This window comes from Centruroides vittatus, unplaced genomic scaffold (genome assembly GCF_030686945.1).
Source record: "Centruroides vittatus isolate TY-2023 unplaced genomic scaffold, ASM3068694v2 contig_134, whole genome shotgun sequence".
NCBI classification, from domain to species: Eukaryota; Metazoa; Arthropoda; class Arachnida; order Scorpiones; family Buthidae; genus Centruroides; species Centruroides vittatus.
Genome location: NW_027120852.1, coordinates 1,527,699 through 1,546,607, shown reverse-complemented (window position 1 = coordinate 1,546,607; position 18,909 = coordinate 1,527,699). Strand labels below are relative to the sequence as shown.

The 18,909-nt window shown below is 31.7% G+C and overlaps 3 protein-coding genes across 4 annotated transcripts in view; 1 reads left to right on the top strand and 2 right to left on the bottom strand.

Moving 5' to 3' along the window:
• LOC136990728 (serine incorporator 5-like) overlaps positions 1 to 18,909 on the bottom strand; it is a 217,367-nt gene that overhangs the window by 165,560 nt on the left and 32,898 nt on the right. The window lies entirely within an intron of this gene.
• LOC136990714 (tetratricopeptide repeat protein 37) overlaps positions 1 to 18,909 on the top strand; it is a 122,108-nt gene that overhangs the window by 77,560 nt on the left and 25,639 nt on the right. For both annotated transcript variants that reach the window (XM_067289128.1, XM_067289129.1), the window contains exons 17-22: positions 559 to 611; positions 780 to 887; positions 957 to 1,073; positions 1,139 to 1,239; positions 1,315 to 1,417; positions 8,176 to 8,352. In XM_067289128.1, coding sequence (XP_067145229.1) covers positions 559 to 611; positions 780 to 887; positions 957 to 1,073; positions 1,139 to 1,239; positions 1,315 to 1,417; positions 8,176 to 8,352 — 659 coding nt within the window. The remainder of the gene's footprint in view (positions 1 to 558; positions 612 to 779; positions 888 to 956; positions 1,074 to 1,138; positions 1,240 to 1,314; positions 1,418 to 8,175; positions 8,353 to 18,909) is intronic.
• Positions 11,336 to 12,975, bottom strand: LOC136990762 (putative nuclease HARBI1). Its single transcript, XM_067289198.1, has 5 exons — positions 12,528 to 12,975; positions 12,255 to 12,361; positions 11,945 to 12,083; positions 11,662 to 11,800; positions 11,336 to 11,576 (listed from the first exon to the last, which is right to left on the bottom strand). The coding sequence occupies exons 1-5, from the start codon at positions 12,973 to 12,975 to the stop codon at positions 11,336 to 11,338; spliced, it is 1,074 nt and encodes a 357-aa protein (XP_067145299.1).

The following is an 18,909-nucleotide window of genomic DNA, read 5'->3' as shown; positions in this document are numbered from 1 at the left end:
TCATTAAGATGTTCATACTCTTCCACCCACATCCTCAGACCTCTTGCTAATCAAGCTTGTGTGGCATATGCTAGGAAGGCAGTTGCAATTGTCATGGAATATGAACATACTAGCCCAGCAATTAAAGAATATCTGGCAGAATCTGTCACAAGACATTAGACTGTTGTTTGACTTCACATTACACCAGAGATCCAGACTGTATCACTGTCAGAGGAGGTTTTACCATGTATCGTACTAACACACGACTATTACGTTGGCACTGTGCTCTAATTAAAAATCCTTTTGCAATGACAAAGTGTTTCTTCAGCTTTACATACTCATTGCATGTGACAAGTTTCATAGCAATAGAACACTTTCTTCAAGATACATAATTTTCTAAAACAAAGTGTATAAAGCAAATTGTAATTTTTGTAGAAAGTTTTGATTTTATATATATATATATATAAGTATAAAATTCTGTAATAAACATGCAAATTAAATTTATTTAGATATGTAAATTACTATACAGTTTCTAAGTTGCTACTTAACTGAATTGTTCTAAATTTTGTTTAATTACAGGAAACTAATCTTCAAGTGTTGCAAAAAGTTGTTAAACAATCACCAATAGGAAGGTAAATTTAAAATTTATATTAGTAATTTAATATATGATCATGATGTTTGGCAATTGATGATATTGATGTATACAAAAATTTAGTTTATAATAATTTTTCAAGAATTTTTTATTTACTTAATAAATAATAAATTAAAGATATTTTAAGATTATTTATCATAAATTTTAGTGCTAAATGGGCAAGATTTAGACTTGGATTATATTACTTACACCATGAAAATATCTCACTTGCAATAGACACACTTCAAGGTGCACTTCATTGTGATCCTACAGACAGGTAGAATTTTCCCTAGGTAAATGTGAAATCTGTTTATTTAACTTATAATTGACACGGTAAAATTTTTAGTCAGTGCTGGGAAACTATCGGAGAAGCTTATTTGCTTAGAGGTAGTTACAATTCTGCACTGAAATCGTTCCAAAAAGCTGTCGAACTCAACCCGTCAAATTTACACTCCCGTTATTGGTAAGAATATTTTGTTGCTTTTAATCTTGAAAATATTTTTTAATAATATCTTTAATATCTCACAGTGCAGCTCAAATTCTACTAATTACAGGCATCTATACAGATGCAATTAAAGAATTTCAAAACATTCTTAAAATAGAACCATTCTATATTGCAGCATTTAAAGGTAAGTCAGCATTTTATTGTAATTTTTCGTTGTTGAAGTATAAATTATTTTAATATTAAAATTTTTACAATTAAGGATTAGCGGAGTCATTTTTATCTCATGCAAAATATTATCTGAATGAATGTTTCTTTGGACGATTTAAAGATTGTTGTCGAGATGCAATTTGTATATTATCAAGGTAAAAATAATTATTAAATAATTGAATAATGATAATTAATGTGTCAAATTACTTTTATTTACATCTATGTATAATTTTTTAGTTTTCTCTAATATTAGGATTTTAAGATATTAAGAACAAAAGAATGACTAATTTCAAAATTCAGTAATTTAATCATGTAGAAATCATTTAATTTAATTTAATCAATTAGACTAATAATGAATAAATAAATAATGAATTTGTAAATAATTACTTTAATATTTTAAAAATTTTAAATATTTTTTGATTATTTGCAATCACATATTAGTTGCTTCTTTAAGTTTTGTTTCAGGGTTAACAGCTTTTTATTTTATGTAGAAGATAGAATAAAATAAAATTTAGAACCAAAGATGTCATTTATATTGTAATCTATAAAGTTGAATTTCTTTCACTTAAATTATTACAAGTTAAGATTTTATTATATTTTTATGCATTTGTTGTTATATTATTGTATTAGGATTTTCAACAAGTAATGTCATATTTCTTCTGTTTTATATTAGTCGTGTTCTGACACATTTGTCATACCTATTAGTTGCAGTTCTTCAGTTCAGTGAAGATGTATTTGTTTTATTGTCTAAAGTGATAGCAATTATAAATGTTTCTTGCTCTTAGCCATAACAATAACATGGATTATTATTTCAAAAATGTATTTTCTTTTTGTTTTTATTTGATTGTTTACTCTTAAATGTCGGAATGGTCATAAAGCGGCAAAAGCCATACCGGACATGGAAACCATAGGGGCGGGAGGCCCTGATTAACTACCGTAGAGCATCGATTATCCGACCGCATTCTAGTTGACAAATTCAAATGTCCGCTAGTGATGTGGCACTACAATATTTGGCTATGTCTTGGCTACTTTGATATTATTTTTGTTAAATTTTTGCATGTTTTAGCTGGCAACACTGGCTCAACCATATAAGAGAGTATTTAAATGAGGCTTAATTTTCTAATTATGAGTGGTTGTTTGTTTTGTGTGAATTTTTCTGAGGACTGTGTGTTGTGCTGAATCGGAATCCATTTTCGTCGGAGATATAAATTTTGGATCTGTGAATTTCACTCTTGTAACAGATCGTGCTGTAGTTGTTGTACCGTTCGCAATAGCAACTAAATGTAAATGCGTTGTTCTCAGTGTTTCCAATAAACTTAAATCATATAGATCAAATAGATCAGTTGAAAAGTGGTGCTAGTAAATTAAGCTTAGCTCGGAAATATGGAGTTGGAAAAACCACAATAACAGACATTAAAAAGAACAGTGATGCCATTAAAAAATTTGCGAGTGTACTTGACAGTGAGGATGGAAGCTTGCACAGAAAAACGATGAAAATGGCAGAAAACAAGAATTTGGACACTGCAGTTTACACTTGGTTCATGCAGGTACATAGCCAAGGACAACCAATAAGTAGCCCTTTGATTTGTGAAAAAGCTCTTCAAATGAACAAGAAATTAGGGGGTAACGCTGATTTTCAAGCGAGTACCGACTGGCTTATGCATTTCAAATCTACGCATGGAATTAGGGAATTGGACATCCAGGGCAAAAAATTGTCGGATGATACTGAATCAGCTGAATGTTTGAAAAAGTCTTTTAAAAACATGATTGATAAGAATGGTTACAAAAAAACCAATGTCTACAATGCAGATGAAACTGGTTTGTACTGGAAGAAAATGCCAACAAAAACCCTAGTTTTTAAGAATGAAATGTCTGCACCTGGTTTTAAGGCAAGCAAATCATGCATTACTGTTATGGTATGTGGAAATGTTACTGGAACACACAAGCTACCTTTGCTAATCGTAGGAAAGTCTAAAAATCCATGGTGCTTTAAGGGAATAAAAGAATTACCAGTCATCTACAAAAGTCAAAAGAATTTATGGATGATACAAGCATTTTTATAGAATGGTATGGCACTGTATTTATCCCTGAAGTCAAAAAGCATCAGCTTAAAACTGGGAATACTGGAAATGTTTTGTTGTTGATTGATAATGCCCCAAGTCATCCCTCAAACATTTCACTGGAAAGAGAAAACGGAAAGTTTAAAGTTGTTTCCTTGCCTCCCAACCTTACTCCAGTCCTCAACCAATGGACCAAGGAGTTATTGAAAGCTTCAAACGATATTACAGAAAGGCATTGTTGCGTATGGTAATGCTCGGGGAAGAATGTGAAAAACAATTCAGCAAGTGTTCACTGAAATTAACTTGAAAGATGCTATGTACAGTACATGGCAGCAGATGCTTGGGCTACTGTCAAGGACACTACACTAGTAACAGCTTGGAATAAGCTCCTACCATCAGATGAGTCTATCACTGCACCTGAAGAACCACCGAACAGCCAATTTGTATCACATCTGTGTGGGCTGATTAAAGAATGTTATGAATTTAAATAATGCGACAACGAAAACATTCAAGACTGGCTTGAATGTGATGCCGACGACCCTGGCTATCAAATATTGTCGGGCAATGAAATCATCGCCAGTGTCATCGACAACCAAGACCCTTGTGACGATGAGGTAGAACCTAGCAACGACAACTTTGAAAAAGGACAATCTAGTGAGGAAGCTTTTCACGGCCTTGAGACAGCTATGAAGTGGTTAGAACAGCAAGAAGAATGTGACGTTATCCAATTGCTGTTTTTAAAATGTGTGCGAGATTTAGTGGCAAAAAAAAAATTAGTGTCAGCTGTGAAGCAAAAGAAAATTTTGGACTTTTTTTTCTAATGTATAGGCCTACTTTATGTAAAATATGTAACCTGAATATACTTTTTTTGTTTTATATTTTTCAATATACAGTACAGTACTGTGTTTATTTTGTGCAAAATAAAGAAATAATTTTTAACGATACAATAGCAATGATTATTATTTAAAAAATAATTTTGTTTGGCTTAACATCAATGAAAATTCAATGCAAAGTAGGTTAATAGCAATACACTAATATACTAATTACATGGGATATACTAATATACTATACTAGTAATGTATTTTTTCATACTTTTCGGTTATCCGTTTTTTCAGTTATCCGACCAACCCCAGTCCCCAATTGAGTTGGATAATCGATGTGCTACTCTATATACAAACTTCCGATGCAAACCGAAAGTCACGTTATTTCCCTCAAAAGGTGTTAGATTGATGACCAGCATGACTATTGTTAAAGGGAAAGTATCATGTATAGAGGCAAGCCCCTACTACTAATTTGAGGTGGAGAGCATATATTTTAAATTAAATTAAGTAAAAATATGAGTACAAATTGCAGCCCATCATTGTGACAATGTCATAATAAATAATTGCTCATAAAATATAGATTTGATTTTGTTTATTGATATGTCTTCTTTCAAAATATTATTTAAGACTCGGATTATATACTGTCTTGTGTTCAGTTGATAAAAGAAAACAATTATCAACCAAATTAACTAGAAGAATTATTAATGTATTATTTTCTCTCCATTTTTAAGCAATTTTGATACCATGTTACATTTATTACATCTATATGTATAATCCAGACAAGTTGATAATAATAATAATAATGATCAGCGCAGAGCCCAAATGGTTAGGAGCTGAAATTTGGTACACAGTTAGGGTATGTCATGAGAACGCACACTAAGAAGGGATTTTTCTAAATTCCTCCCCACGGGGGAGAGGGACAGGATTAAGGCTTAACACTTCTGTGGCTGCGCCGGGAGGTGGATGAACCTCCCTTTTTTCGGCTAACAGGTCCGTTAGACCTGCCCACGTCAAGATGGCGGTTCGGAGGGGATACGCATTACGCGTTACGCAAGTGGAGGAAGTGGATGGGTCCGACGATAGAGCGGCGGTGACGATACCCGAATAAAAGACATAGCCAACGGATAATAACAACAACAACAATTTATTTAGGCTAACGTTACAATTACAAAAGAGGCGCACGACTGTCGCTTAAGTTCAGATATGCGGAGGGAGAGTTTACACGACTTTGGGGAAGTCATACCTCTTAATTCTTTCGTTCTTGTGACGGGGTTCAGATATCCTCAGGTATTCTTTCGTAGACGTCGGGACGCACACACACTAGCCAAGGGACACTATGTAACCGACCCCTTTTCCTCTCTCGTCGCCCCTTTTATCGTCTCGGTCACGTTTCTCAGTTTCACCAACCAGCATTATTCGAATGTTGTTCCTCATGATTCATATTTTCTCCGTGGGAACCAAGCAATAAAATATTTTATTATTAACGGCTTGGTTCCGGCGGGTTCGAATTTTCACACTTCTATCAACAATGGAAGTGTTAGGTAACAATGGAATTATTAAGAGAAAGCGACATGCAAGACGCAGATGCAGTTTTTTTCGTTTTTAATGAGAAATCAAACATATTTTTAGTCCCATCTAAAAATTCTCTAATTAGTCTGGAAACAGGGGGACCCAATTCTTTCATTCTGTGAAAACGAGTAAGGTTGACTATAACGTAATAATCTTAATCTTCGCTATCATTACTTTTGCCCGAGCAACACTGGGCCTACCTGCTAGTTTAATTATACAACAGCAGTAAAAAGGAAGAATTTTTAATGATGCTAGTTCAAGCCCATTCTTTCATCATTTAACAAATTTTCTATAATAGATATAGAATTGCTTTATTTTTCAATACACTCTCTAAAGCTATTGCATTGATAAAAAGCACTTTTTTACCACATTTTATTACTTTTTTTTCTATATACGGCAAAAATGTACAGAAATCAATGAGAAAACAACAAATTATATGTGTTATCTTAACAATTTAATGCTATGTAATAGCCATATACTGTACATTTTAAAAATAGTTGACTAAGGAGGGTTGACTGCAGGGGCATTGTGAGCCTGAAATGCATATCAACTAAAAAAGAATTAATAAAGGATGAAAAGATGCCTAGTGTCTGATTGACTGCACTTTATCATGATTGTGAAATAAAGAAAAGCACTTTTGTTGAAAAAAGCATTTTGTCTACAAAAATTTGTTATATCCAGTTAATTAATACAGCACTTTTTTGAAATTACAATTGATTTAACATGCAATTGAACCTGTCGATCTCAAAATTTATTTTTTACACTGCATTTTCAGCCTGAATTTAATACATTTTCTATATTTATCTCAAATAATTTTCTCCCAAAACATGAACTAAAGTGTCCGTTAACAGATTCAAAGCTTGGCAACTACATTTTTATAACATAAATTGTAATTGAGAAATACCTCTTGCGATACGGTACATATTTTAGTTGCAATTAATGCTGCTTTTCTCCGATTGGTTACGAGTTTGGCTTGCATCTTATCGGTTAAAGAAAATCAGGCATCAGAAACTATTGACAAACTATTTCTGTTAAGGTATGTCAAAAATGTTTTATTTATACTTAATACAGATATATACTGTACTTGCTATTGCATTAATAAAATACTGTATTTTCAATCAAACCTATTATTCTTTCTAACTAAAAAATTTAAGATATGGAGGTTTCTACACAGTGTAGAAACCTCTCAAATGTTTTTTTAATTTCCATGAGTTTCAAGATAGACAGATATAATTATAGATAATGTGAGCAGAATTTATTTAAATTTGTGAATTTTACAGACAAATCCATATGAAATCAAATTCTTCATTTTTACATTCCACAAACAATATACTGATAATGGCAATTATCATTTTTTTTAGACTTCTGAACCATCCAAAAGTAAGAAAATTCAAATCAGAAATTTTAAAATCTTATTTTTAATCTACTGATTTGTCTTTTAAAGTGAATGATTAAGTTATACTTGCTGAATTTTCCTTGTTTGATTATAGATACATAACCTTTCATTTAGAATATGTTTAGAAATACTAACTGGTGAATATAGTAGTTGTATGAATGATGTTATCATTAATAATAGATACACATTTTAGTGAATTAGTGAGAAGACAACAATTACAGTAAATTATGTGATCTTCATATTATCACAACAATTTCCTCAAAGCTTTTTTGAAGTATATAATTTTACATTGTAAAACTCTCTACTTTGACATTAACCCAGCAGAGTGATATACAGAGTGATCTACAACTTCTACACTTGGACGCATCCTATTGGTCGATTTTAGAGGATTTTAAATTCAAATTTATGTGAAAGTTTTCTGCATTTGACACATTTGAACATTGAAGCATTGGGCATTCCATCTATTTGAAATTTGTGACCTAAAGAAGGTCTTAGAAGTAGCCAAAAATGTTTGTTTTTCTGTACATCACTCTTCTGGATTAATGTCAAGGTAGGGAGTTTTCAACAAACAGTGCTGCCCAGTTTTGGAGTTCAGAACATTTTTTATAATTTTACATTTTTGGAAAGTGTTTAACTTAAATTTAACAGCCCTCACTCATCTTCACCCATTAGATATAATTTTTGGTTATTAATTAACCATCATGTGACAGTGATGAGTGGTTGTAACCAAAGCATCACTAGAAACTTAATTGGCAATGGTTTTGAATGATGTCTGGTCTCAACCATTAGTATTTCCATACTGTATTATTACAAACTCCCTACCTTGACATTAACCTAGCAGAGTAATGTACAAAAAAAAATACAGAGATGCAATAATGTGACCAGTTTAAAAATTAGTAAAAATCATTTATTTTAAATACACACATTCATTTTATAATATAATTTGTCTTAATTGTTACTATAATATTTTCTTAAAATATAATATATTATCTTAAAACTATAATATAACTCTATTCTGATGATATATACATATTCTTTTTTAATGTTTCAATTTCCATTATTTTTAGAGCTGTGAGTCTTCAACCGAGATTTTCTTGTCTTTGGAAATTGCTTGGCGATTTATTGACGTTACCTGCCACTCTCGATTCTGAATATTTCCCATTTTCTTTACCAGGAGAATTATTAAATAAAAATTTAGAAATGATAGAGTTAGGAAAAGCAGAAATGTTAGTTTTAGGTGGAAAGTAAGTATTGACTTTTATATATTGAAATGAAATAGAAATAAAATGTAGTTATATAATAATAATAAATATTGATGTTTGCGTTAAGGCAAGCCTTGTTACAGGGGACTATTATTTTAGCAATTTAATAATTTACATTTGTTATTTATCATACATCCATTATACATTTTCATAGATATTATAAGTAAACTTATAATAATCACATAACAGTACATATTATTTTTTGATTACATTTAATTAATTTACTTTGATTTACAATATATTCAGCTAACATTATTTTATTTCTACTAATTTTTCATAATTTTTTAAATTCATTAACAATTTGATTCAAGAAATTATTACTTTTAAACTCATCAGGCTTTCACTGTACTGTTCCTGTTCGCAGTACACTGCCAACCGTAGTCACTCAAGGTCATTTCACATTTATTATTTAAAAATTTGCAAAAATCCAGCTATTATCATACACATATGAAAAAATTCAGATATATACGTTACTTTTCATTGTTTATGGTAGTAAAGTTACTTTTCGCTAGTTGCTTTTAGTTGTAAAAAATTTTAAAAAATAATATGTTAAAAATGACAGTTTGAATGTTGTTTATAATTTACAAAAATTTATCACAGATAAAATTTTTTCAATTATATAATTCATTTCTGTGTAAATAAATAACAATTAACCCGTTATACATAAAGTAAAACACCAACCAATGCCGAATTATCGGGCTAGAAAGCGGCTATAGCAATATTAATAATTTTAAGATAATTTGGAACTAGAGTTAGGCATTAGGCGCCATTTAGAATTTTAATTAAATAATTTAAATAAATTTAGGCCTAACTGGAAGAAAAGAATCGGCCCGAAGCGGGACTCGAACCCGCCACTTCTGCTCACTGTACAGACGCATTGCCAATTACGCTACCCAGACCTCTGGTCTGATCTCTCCTTTCAGTATATACCAGGTTGTTCAATAAGTTTTGTCGTTCGATAAAAAAACACAATTTTATGGTTTGAAATACATTTTATTATTCAATATAATTTCCCTGAACTTCAGTACACTTGTTCCAGTGATCTTCTAATTTATGGATTCCATCCCTGAAGTGAGAATCCGGAAGACTGTCGAAATACGCTTCCACGGCTGCTATTACCTCTTCGTTCGATGAAAATCGTTTCTCACGCATGAATTTTTTAAGATGTGAGAACAGCCAGAGGTCAGAGGGAGCTAAATCTGGCGAATAGGGAGGATGTTGCAACAATTCGTATTTTAATTCGCTGATTTTCGCAATGGTTTTTTGAGCTGTATGAGAGGGTGCGTTATCTTGATGAAAAATGATTTTTTTCTTCTGTAAACCAGGGGCCGTATTCTGGTCACTTATCTCTCGTCTCTTCTTTCACCGACGAATGACGTCAAAGCGAGAGACGAAATTCGTCTCTCATACAAAGTGGCGATTCTGGTCGTTCGTAACGATCTCGTCTTTGTCGTTGACGTCACGATTCTATTCGGTTGATTATACATGTTCGGGTTATCTGCGCGCGCAACGCGGTATAGAATTTTAACCAATGAAATTGTACAATTTTCGAAAGTGCAGAATACGAAAATATAGAGCACGTGGTACGGCACGAGGTAATCAAGATGTCTCGACTTATGTTATCATCGGAACAAATGGAAATGTTGGTAACCGAGTTGCAAAAGCGTCCATATTTAGCTAAAGGAAAATTGGACGGAAATATTTCCAAAAATACTTTACGAGATGGATGGCAAGAAATTAGGGATAAAGTGAACTGTCTAGCTGATGGTCCACTGATCGAAGTGGAACAATTAAAAAAAAGATGGAGTCAGTGGCGTTCCCGAACGAAAAGTAAAGCGGCTGCTTTAAGGAAAGATATACTTAGAACAGGTGGAGGGAAAAGAAGTACTCCACCATTAACAGATCTTGAAGAAAAGGTGTCATTAATTGGGAACGAAGAATTTGGATTGGAAGAAGAAAATTTATACGAGCTTGGAGCTTGCACTACAAGTTCCGTTGAACCTTTACATAATGTAAGTAATACCTTTTTATTTATAAATTCATTTTTTATATATTAAATATAGTCTATATATATATATTTATATTTATATATCGTAGATACAGAATATAGTTCCCGAAGGAAATGATGTGGAACCACATCGTGAAATAGTTGAGAGGGAAGATCTTGAATCTGCAAGTAAGTTATTTATTGTCAAGTAATTATATTTCTTGACTTCAAGTTTATTTAGTTTTAAAATTAAATGTTTTAATCTTCCCGTTCTAATGCCAGATTCTGGATGTCGTCGTCGTCGTCGTCGTCACCGATCTTCAAATGAAGATAATGTAACTTCATTTATAGAGCAATCTGTATCTAATCAAAATTCATTATTAACAAGGTAAACCTTATAATCTTTTTGGAATTTATTTTACTTTGAGGTTGACTTCATTGATTAAAATATTAATATAGTTAGATAAAAATATTAAAACATTTCTCTTTGATTAAATGCTTTGTCTAGTTTCATTAAAAGTATCTAGTCATTTATGTGTATATATATATACATTTTTTTTTTAATGTAGGCTTTCATCTATAGATGAAAACCTAGCAGAAAATAATGAACTAATAAGACGACAAAATAATATAATGGAAGAGAAAAATATTCTCAAAGAAATCTTGCAAACTCTGCAAAGGGTATTTATTTTATATAATTGTTTAACATTTTAATACTTTTTAAAAAATTTATTGAGTAAACAATATTTTTATATTTACATGTGTGTCTTTTTTTTTCAGTTTGCGTGATGTGTTCGTACTGCTAGCCAATTTAAACAATTTTGTCTCTCTTTTTTTATTTTATAATGTACTTAGAAATGAAATAAATAATAAATAAATATTTCTAAATAATAACTTAGTGTGTTTACTTATTTATTTAGTCTCTAAAGAATAAAGACTGGAAACAAAATTAATTCACTGTTTTCATTCATGTTTATTTTAACAGAATCTCTGTAATATTAACTGTTGCCTGACATTTACAGCATTCTGATTTGCAGAATGTTCTATTTCATTTATGCTATCATCATCATCATCATCATCATTTCCACAGATTTCTTCTGTAGGAATGTTAAATGCTACACAAATATTATGTAAAATAGCACAAGCCATCACTATTTTTGCTGATTTTTCTGGAACATATTGTAATCCTCCAGCTGACTTCAAGTCAAGGCATCTAAATCTAATAATTAAAAATAATAATTTTAATATTTAATTTTGTAAAATTAGTAAATTGTTAGTAAGAAAAATGTGAGAATTTCTCATACCTCTGCTTTAAAACACCAAAACATCTTTCAATGGTGTTTCTGGCTTTTCTGTGAGCTGCATTGTAATTTAATTCTGCAGCTGTTGATGGATTACCTACAGGTGTAAGCAGCCATGTTTCTAAAGGATAAGCACTGTCTCCTGTAAACATAATTTAGAGAATGGTATTTACTTTTTCATACCAAATTAATAAGAAAATAATGTCTTTACATTTTTGTTTTAGTTTGGTATTACATGACACCGAAATACTTCAAAAGACAATATGTTTGTGAAATATATGCTTACCAAGCAACCATAATCCTCTTCCTATTACTCCATCTTCAAAATTTTCCCGCAGAGTGGAATTTCGCCAGATAAAAGCATCATGCGTGCGCCCCGGATACAATGGGTTAATATTCAAAATTCTCAACTGAGAATCACACACCTAAAAGCATAATTTTAGTCTTATAAACAACTATTATTCAATTCTAATATCTTGTATTCAAGTGATATTGATAGTGAAATGAGTGATTTGACATAGAAATTTAAAGATACCACTTTATTAAAGACATTAATTTTATTTATAGTTAGATGGTTAATTTGTATAAATACTTACAACTTGAACATTAATAGAATGAAATCCTTTTCTATTGATAAATGATTCTTCATTATATTTGGAGGCTGGAGGTGCCTTGATTGCAATATGAGTGCAATCAATAGCTCCTGCAATAAGTAAAGAAATAGTAAAAATCATCATATAATTAAATAAGAAACTTTATCATTTTATACACTAATTTTAAAATTATAAATTGTAACAGCTATTTAAAAAACTAAAAGTAATTACATACTATATTGTATTCTAATAAACAAATAAAAACAATTTACTCACCCACAACTCCTGGCATTTGACTGATGATAAAAAATCTAGAAGACACATCCAATTGTTGTTCTCTACTCCTAGGAAAAGAAATTGTGTGTCCCAATCGGCGGATGATACTGTTGACTACAGACGGCATAATTCGGGACACTGTCGACTGAGCAACTTTAAGTTGGCAGTGATCACCGACATTTCTTTGAAATCCACCAGAAGCAAAAAATTGTAAGGTTATCAATAACTGAACTTCTGGTAGAATTACGGTCCGTGACTTTCTCCGGACTAAATCATCCCGCAATTCGTTGCACAGCCACGCGGTAGCTTCTTTCGTTAGACGAAATCTTGAACGAAATTCATCATCATCTAAATCAAAAGCGTTATCTCTATCTCGAAATACTCTTTCTCGAGATAGGGAACGTTTTGTGATGCGATCGTATAGCACGAGTAGCATGGAGTCGTCCATATTGGATATAACGAAATCGAGGCGAAAGACGAAAGACCGGCTGAAAGACAGCTATCCGCTCGTCTCTGATAAAAGAGAGAAGCGAAGAGAGAAAAAGTTGTCCAGAATCGCGTTTAGAGAGACGCGACGATCTCTCGAGACGTAAACAAATGATTAGCCAATCAGCGACCGGCTTGGGAAAGACGAGAGACGATGACGAGAAAGGCCCCAGGTCTTTTCTCATGAATTTTTACATCCAGCTGGTCCAAAAGATTACAATAATAGTCTGAGTTTATTGTTTTACCAGTTTGGAGATAATCCACGAACAAAATTCCTTTTGCATCCCAAAATACTGATGCTAACACCTTCTTGGCCGATTTCTGGACTCTAACTCGCTTCAGAGCCGAAGTACCGGGTTCACACCACTCCTTAGCCTCTTGTTTTGATTCAGGATCATGATGGTAGACCCAAGTCTCATCCATAGTAATGAAACAACGCACAAAATCCTTTTTATTTTTTCTAAAACGCTCCAAATGTTGCTGAGAAAGTTGCATTCGAATGTGTTTTTGCTCCATAGTTAGCGAATGCGGCACCCATTGTGCACACAGCTTTCTGTAACCCAAAACATCAGCCAAAATATTGCTCACACTGCCTAATGAGATCCCTAGGGCTTCTACTAAATCTCTCTCAGTTAATCGACGATCTTCCAAAACCATATGCTGTATTTTTGCTACGATTTCTGGTGTTGATGCACTTTTTGGACGTCCTTCACGTGGATCGTCTTCAAGACTTGTACGGCCACGTTTAAATTCAGCAACCCATCTTTCTACTGTTCTAATTGAAGGTGAAGAGTCCTTATACACTTTTACCAATCGTTCATGAATTTGTTTTGGTGCTACACCTTTCAAAAATAAGAACTTTATCACTGCACGATATTTAATTTTTTCCATTGTAAAAAAATACACTGACACGTCAACTTTGAACAGCTGCAAATATAGAAATGAGTTGACAGATCTACATGAAACTTCACACGTGTTTATAAAAAAGTAGTACTATTTTTAGAGTAATAAAACGACAAACCTAATAGCGCCATCTCTTATTGAACGACAAAACTTATTGAACAACCTGGTATAAGCTTACGCTACGCCCATCGACAGTCATTACAATGCCGGCTGGGGACACATTAAGCACCCACGACCTCCCAAGGCACTCAACCGGCCATCGCAACCTTGGCAAGGCGTATATATGTTACTGGCAAAACCCGATTTTATGCCAAACTAGTTTTGCCTAGGCCAAACTAGTTTGGTGTAAGCGTGTCAGGCTAAACTAGTTTAGAATTATTATTCAAGTATATTAATGGTTAAATATATTAATAATTAAAATAAAATTAAAAGGCAATCAATTAGATGAACAATATTTATTCAAACATAGTCTACTTAATTATAAAAAACGGGGTTAATGTTACCCTAGATATCGAAGGTGGCGGCTCGTCTCCAATTCTAGCAATCAGAAGACAGGGAACAGTGGGGACGCACGTTCTAACCTAACCTAACCTATTCTAATAAATTACCATAATTATTAGCAACCAAATTATTAGAATAGGTTAGAACATGCGTCCCCACTGTTCCCTGTCTTCTGATCGTTGGAATCGGAGACAAGCTGCCATCTTCGATACCTAGGGTAACATTAACCAAAAACGGTATTGATTAGAAGTGACACAACACTTATACAAACTATAAAATAAAAATAAGCTAATCAGTACTTATCAGTTTGTATTTTTTTAAAATTAAGCCATGCACTTTTAAAAGTAATTAACTTTTGAAAATATTTTCAAAAATTCAAACGAATAAAAATAACTTTTAAAATCAAACTAAAATTTAAAATGGACTTATCTGTGTTTTATGATGAACTTAAATTAACCATTAATATACTTGAATAATAATTCTAAACTAGTTTGGCCTGGCACGCTTACGCCAAACTAGTTTGGCGTAAAATCAGGCTTTGCCGGTAACATATATATAAATAAATAACAATGAACCCGTTATACATAAAGTAAGACACCAACCAATGCCAAATTAACCAATCAAAATTATCTTAAAATTATTAATATTGCTATAGCCGCTTTCTAGCCCGATAATTCGGCTAGAAAGCAGCCAGGTTTTTCTGTAGAGTATATAACAAAAAATCATCTGCATATACTAACTGATTCTGCATATAACTATATATAATTTTTGGTGATTTATTATCAGATAGTCGTCACACAGTTTTAGTTGTAATCCTTATTTTTTAAAGTCCATATAATATGGTAAAAGTTTTTTCCTTCTTTTGCAGGAATTTTAAATTAAGTTGGCTGTCATATTAATATCTTGCCATTTTCCTAGCATCTTGTTTTGCTTTGACTTATTAAAGGCTGCAAGAATTCTATTTCTTAATTGATCTGATTTCAATACTATGCACTTAATATGGATATTTGAATTGGGTATTGAGTAGATATTTTTTATATCTTCTGAATCAATGCATACTATTTTTAAAGTATTGGAAAAAATATATATGTTGCTAATTCTTTTTGAGTTATATCTTTAAATTGATCTGAATAGTCATATATTATTATTTTATTATTATTCATAGTATTAATCAGAGAATCAAGTTTATATTGTGTTAATTCAAGACACAACACCTTATGTTGCTGAGAAAATTTAATAAAAAATGCAACAAACGTTTTCAGCCAAATCTATTGGCCATCATCAGGTAAAACAAATTTGAATATAAACAAATAGAACAAAATTTAATACAAATGAATTATTGGGTTGTTCGGAAAGTAATTTCGTTCTTTCCGTAGAAAAGCAAAAGCAATATTCATATAATAAATAAATATTTTATTGAATTATATATTGACCATTTTGGTCAAAAACCTGTTGTCATTGTTTCTGGTAGTAGCACGATTTCACATTCATAAAAGTTTTGATCATTGTTTACAAAAACTAATCCAAGTGATTTTTGACATTGTCATTTCAAGTAAATGTCTTAGTTAAGAAAATTTGCATAGACCGAAACAAGTAATAATCCGAGCGTGCCCGATCTGGCAAATACGGTTGGTGCAATAACGCATCCCATCTAAGCTATAACAATTTCTGATAAGTTACGAAACTCATGTGAAATTTGGCATTATCGTGGTAAAACAATACACTTTGTTTGTCTATCAATTCTGGCCTTTTCTGTTTGATGATATTACTCAATTTGTTTACTCGATGGCAGTACACTTTCGAATCAATTGTTAAATTGTCTGGTAAAAGCTCAAAAAAAAAGTTTCTTTAAAATCCCACCATAGAGAGCATCTTCCTTTAATAACATGTGGAACTCATATATCGAGCTTTGAAACGAAACCAGTTCGTTTTAAGTAATAATAAACAGTTCAATTTAACAGATTTAATCTGATAGTGGTTTCACGTGTTGTTATATGGCAGATTACTTTGATTGGTACCTTTATTTTGTTTTCGTTAGCTTGAAATGGCCATTCAGAATGTGGAGTATCTTTGATATTAAAATTGCCAGAACGCAATTTTGTAACTCAGTTTTGGCACCATCTTTCTCTCGACACGTCTTCTCCAAACATGTACCACAATTTTTTTCTTGTTTGAACGGCATTTTGATTTTTTAGTTATAAAAAAGCAAAATATGCCGAAAACGATGCTTTCGATTTTCCATATTTGATGGGTCACTGAAGAAAAACAATTGTACAGAATCGAACAAAATTTTTTACAAATAAGCCTTAAAATGTCAGCTGTCGAAGTATATAATGAAAATGTGGTTTAAAATAAAATTGGCTGATAAAAATACGTCTAATTCCTCTAGTAATAAAAAATGAAATTACTTTCTGAACAACCCAATAACAGAGTCTTTGGCGATAAGCACTGAAAGGATTGAAATCTATAAAGGCAGATTGCATGGTACATGCACTAACTCTAGGGATGCTGAAGGATTACCATCAGCATGGAAATACCTAATTAAAAACTTGGAGAGCTTATAATTTATGCCTTGATTTTTTTTTTATTATTATTTTTCATGGTTTGTATATGATATTATTATATAACTTTATAATATTTTGTTATTTATCCTATACATGTATTTATATATATATATATATATATACACACATTGTTATTTATAATACTTTTTATTTTTATACATGTATATGCTTATTTTGTTCCATTTGTTTATATTCAAATTTGTTTTACCTGATGATGGCAAATAGATTTGGCTGAAAACATTTGTTGCATTTTTTATTAAATTTTCTCAGCAACATAAGGTGTGTTTTGAATTACATTTTGCTGAGTTAGTTTACTTGAGTTAATTCATTTTCTAGTCTTAATTTGGTAATTTGGTATCTGTTTTATCATTTCTCTTATTAATTTGTTGTAATTTCTCTTTAAAATCTTTAATTTCATTTTGAATTATATTAATTTCATCTCTTATTAGTGAAAATTGACTCACCAGGTTATCATTACTATTGGTTATCAATTCAACTATTTTATTCCATAATTCTGCTGTTGAAATGTCTAGGTAATTGTTCTTGCAAGGAGGTTAAATTAATTAGCTCACCTGTTTGGGTTAAGGATTCTGTTCTTCTAGGTTCTGTATATTCAGTTATAAGATTTGTTTCCAGCTCTGATGATTTGATAATATTAGTCAGTAATTTGTGACAATTTAGTGGTGGTCTTCCTCTTTTTATCGGAGATTTCTGTAAGGGACACGGATTCGGTTCTATTCCAAAGATTAGTAACAATAATATAATAAGCTTAATATTATTCATATTAATCCAATATAATTTAGTATTCTTCATCTATTAGTAATTAGACAAACTTTGGAAGTGGAGAGAAATTGACGCCAACAGCTGTGACGATCAGAGCACCCCTATATAATATTGTATAATTATTGACAAGACTGTGTCTTGTTTATAAAATCATACGTCTTGCTGTCTTATCAGCTTAGAGGTATGAAGGAGTACATGTCAGGAGTTGAAATTTGGCACAAAGTATTAGGTGCCCAAATCATGCGTGCATAAAAAAACCAGACTCATAGGTAGTCAGGGGACCGAGAACCAAAACACAATAAAATAGAAAATGGTGACACTCTCTACAAACAGACAGTAGTGAGAGATTTGCGCACGCATTGCTCGTTGGTAAGTTGGAAATACGAATATTGTGAAATTGAATTTTGACAAACACATGCGTTGGGATGTTTGAAAAGCGAATGTTGCTAAATTGAATTTTGACAAACGAATCTTTGAAAAAACCCGTTTACCTGTCCCATGTTATTCCCCACATATTTCTGGTCGCCACGTGCTAACCTCGACCGATTGACCGGAGATATCTCATTTCATCGTCGGAACTTTTTGAAACTAGATGGTGTGTCTTTAAAATTTTATAATTTTGATATTAAAACTAACTCCTGAATAGAATTATTTTTTCTTTTTACATTTATTAATATGTATGTATGTATGTATGTATGTATGTATATAAATGGCAGTTATTAGAAATAATGAATACAATAAAGGATTACAGTAGAGTCCAGGAAACTCAAATCTTGATAACTTGACATTCCATAAAATTCATTGTGTCATTCAAACAAAAAAGTAATCTAATTTCTGCTTCTATGACTTCTATGACTAGGATTAAATAAGTTATTGTTATTCACTGGCAACACTCAATAATAGCATCAGTTTCATGTGTAAACAAAGCATATAACCCTTTTTCCTAGGTGCCATTGCAAAACACCACGACATGAATGTCACTAATTCAAAACTAGTAGTAATTGTAATGAGATTAATAATAATAATGATGATGATGATTATTAATTAGGACAATGATGGTTTATTATTATGAGACAGCGGTTGCCACCAAATAGGGTTAAATGAAAATCAATCAAGCAAAGATTCAACAATTCCTTCAGTAAAGA

Bases quoted from the DNA above. Each gene is read 5' to 3' on its own strand.
- LOC136990762 (XM_067289198.1), bottom strand. From the start codon at position 12,975: ATGGACGACTCCATGCTACTCGTGCTATACGATCGCATCACAAAACGT. The intron at 12,084-12,254 runs GTAAGTATTTAT...TTATGCTTTTAG, and splicing joins ATTCTATTAATGTTCAAGTT to GTGTGTGATTCTCAGTTGAG. The intron at 11,577-11,661 runs GTATGAGAAATT...TTTAATTATTAG, and splicing joins TTTGGTGTTTTAAAGCAGAG to ATTTAGATGCCTTGACTTGA.